This window comes from Trifolium pratense, linkage group LG6 (genome assembly GCF_020283565.1).
Source record: "Trifolium pratense cultivar HEN17-A07 linkage group LG6, ARS_RC_1.1, whole genome shotgun sequence".
Taxonomy (NCBI): Eukaryota; Viridiplantae; Streptophyta; class Magnoliopsida; order Fabales; family Fabaceae; genus Trifolium; species Trifolium pratense.
Window position 1 is genome coordinate 17,229,688 of NC_060064.1, and position 3,151 is coordinate 17,232,838.

At 29.7% G+C, this 3,151-nt stretch overlaps 1 protein-coding gene across 1 annotated transcript; it reads right to left on the reverse strand.

The window, feature by feature from the left end:
- Positions 1 to 1,488: 1,488 nt before the first annotated feature.
- Positions 1,489 to 2,755, reverse strand: LOC123890557 (18 kDa seed maturation protein-like). Its single transcript, XM_045940192.1, has 2 exons — positions 2,575 to 2,755; positions 1,489 to 1,978 (listed from the first exon to the last, which is right to left on the reverse strand). Exons 1-2 carry the CDS (start codon positions 2,683 to 2,685, stop codon positions 1,778 to 1,780), a joined length of 312 nt encoding a protein of 103 aa, XP_045796148.1. The 5' UTR covers positions 2,686 to 2,755; the 3' UTR covers positions 1,489 to 1,777.
- Between the last annotated feature and the right edge of the window lie 396 nt (positions 2,756 to 3,151).

Below are 3,151 nucleotides of genomic sequence, written 5' to 3' on the forward strand. Positions count from 1 at the left end.
ATTGAAGTCAGATGTAAAAAGTCTTGTCTATATATTTTTTACATCTGTGGATATTGAGATCAGATGAAAAGACTACTCCATATAGCGTTTTACATCTGACATATGTTCGTCAGATGTAAAAAGCTTAAGTAATATGTCATATTTGTACTAGTGTCAATTTCCCTCATTCTCTTATTCAAGTTCTAACATTCTCCATTAGAATTTTCTCCTCCTCCTCCCCCCTATCTTTCTCTTATCTCCCCCAAAATTTTGTTTTTGTCCCTAACTATAAAGTTTAGAATCTACGTTGCAAACTAAAAAAGTATGGAATTTTTTGAATGTGGATTCCCGAACTTGAAATTTTTTGAATTTTTTTAAGTTCGGAATGTGAATTTCAAACTTTATTTCTAGGGAAAAAAATGAATTTTGGAGGATAAAAAAAAATAGGAAGAGGAACAAAAAAATCCTTACACGTCACACACAAGTCATGGGCTTTTGAATTTGAAGGGCCGTGACACAAGTGATTACAAAAAAACTTCAAAAATTACTCTTTCGGCCCCCTATGTTGCTCTAAAGCTCCCGTTCTGACCAAATTACCTAGACCTAGTTAACTTTGGAACTTACGTTCCAAATTTTTTATTTTTTTTTAAATTGATATTTCAGAAGTTACAATTCGAAACTAACTAAACCAAAATTAACTTCGAAATGGTCTTTTTATTTTTTATTTTTTTTATATTTTGAAAGTTACAATTTGAAATTAACTAATTTTGGAAAGTACAATTAACTAATTTTAAATTAGATATTTTCGGATTGTGTCTTCCGATCCATCATGTATCACAAATCATACATGTAGAGATAAAATAGTTACATTCATTTTAAAATAACTATAACATATTTTTCTTTTCCCATGTCCTACTACTTTTGGAAGAGTGGAAAACCGCTGGTACTTGGAAGTTGCTACTTGCTAGTGATGGAATCATTGGAATGAAGCCAAAGTTGAGAAAATTGTTCCCCACAAATAGAATTTTCCTTTTTGTAAAAAATCGAATTTTATGAAATAAAAAAGATCCAACTTTCTTCAGTTTGTGGTTGTGAACTTTGTGACGAGTACAAATTTAAGGAAAACACAAGATAAATAAAATTAATTTAATATTGATCACCTTTAAAGTCTATAATTAGAGTGAATTAATGTCTAAAAAATATTTAAATTTCAACGAAGACATGCGTGTTTGAAAAGATAAATTATTGTCATATTCATTTTTACAGTTAAGATAATGAATCATTGATAATGATTTGATTAAAATCACAAAAAATTAAAATATATATATTATTCTATCAATAAATAAGAGAAGGTGTAATTTTTATTTTTATAAAATATTATAAAAGTCGTCAAAAATACGTCAAAAATTTTAATAACTTCAAACACTTTTTTTTTTTGAACCAATAACTTCAAACACTTATTTATATTAAATTAAATCACTTTATTATTTACGTCTCATACCTTTTTTGGTAAGAATCTCTCACCCTCTTACTCAAGAGGATACATATATTTTATTTTATTTTTTTTGGTGACAGAAGATACATATATTTTGAAATAGAAACAAAGTGAAATTACAACTTGCATGATGCATAACGTTACACGTACAAGTAGAAACTTCCACAATCTAATTGTGAAAATGAAAAAGACAGGAAACAAACAAAACAATGACCCAACAAGAAAACAAAAAATACAACCTAACATCATAACTAAACCTTATTTAGTAGTACAACTTTGATGATGATACATAGTTATACGTACTTAACGGTAAGTACCGTAACCGGTGGCATTTGGATTAGTACCAGCGGTGTGGTGTCCACCCTGCCCCAAGTGTCCGGCAGTTGCCGCAGCGTTGTGTTCACGCGCCGCCTCCTTATCCAGCTCAGCCTGATTAACCTTTGCGTCTTTCTTTTGGGTTGCCATCTCCTTTTGCAATGGGTCATGTGCCGTCATCTTCTCTGTCTGTTAATTTACAGCACCACTAATTAGATAATCATGTCCTTCATTAGTTCAACATATTATTATAATTGAATACTAGTAAAATTTTATCGATAATACTAATTAGTGCCCAGCACCTTAGTTAAGAAAATTAAAAAAAAAAAAAAAAAGTAAATTTTATATTGATATAAAATTTTCTTTTATATTTTAAAAAGATTAAAATCATTTTATTATATTAGACTCCTTAAAATGACTCCTTAATAATGTAATGCAAAGATTAAAATGACATAGTGATTGAGTTGTTTTTTGTTGTCAAGTGGCTAAAAATTTGAACCAAAAAAATTGCACCCAAAAAACCATAGTCTACCATTAATTTTTTTTTTTTATAGATATAAATATTTATGAACATTGAAAATATACAATTGTTCTCTATATTAATCTAAATAGATTAATTTTTTAATAAATCTAAAAAGTAATTTTTTTTATGAAGTATTATTGAGTCTCAAAATTTGGAAGTACTCAAAATTTTAAGGTTCGATATCGTTGCACATCGAACGCATCTGTGTGGACCTTACTCCATACGCAATTGACATTAAATAGTTTTAGGAATAGTGTATGACCTTCTCTTGGACGTTGGCTTTGGTCTTCTCCATACCAGATTTTGCGGAAGCACCAATGTTGGCAGCTGTTTCCTTAATGCTCTCTCCCGTTTTCTTTGCTCCTCCTTGCATTTCTTAGTTGCCTTCTTCAATTCAACTAGTATCAATTTTCTTTTTTCTTTCTTTCTTTTTCTTTGATCTTGAAGTGCATCATTGATTCTCCATTAATTAAATAGTTTTAGGTACAACTTTATTTTCTCTACACGTGTTAAAATATATTGCACGTGTCGAGTTCTTGAGATTATTTTACACGTGTTTGCAAGGTGTCTTGTTAGGTAGTAGTAACCTCACACGTGCGAATCAACGACTCGAGAGGAAAATTTGTGCCGGTGGTCATCATCATATCGTCGTTAACGAGTACTGTAGCAGTAGTACTATTTATGTCGATCTTTCTTCCTCCTAGATGGATAATAAAAAAAAAATAGATAAATAAAACAATGAAAATGTTAAATAGTGTCCCGAGTGCACTGGTTAAGAATACAAATATGAAAAAAATTCTCGTAAATTGTGCATTTAATATTTTAATGATATAAAAAGT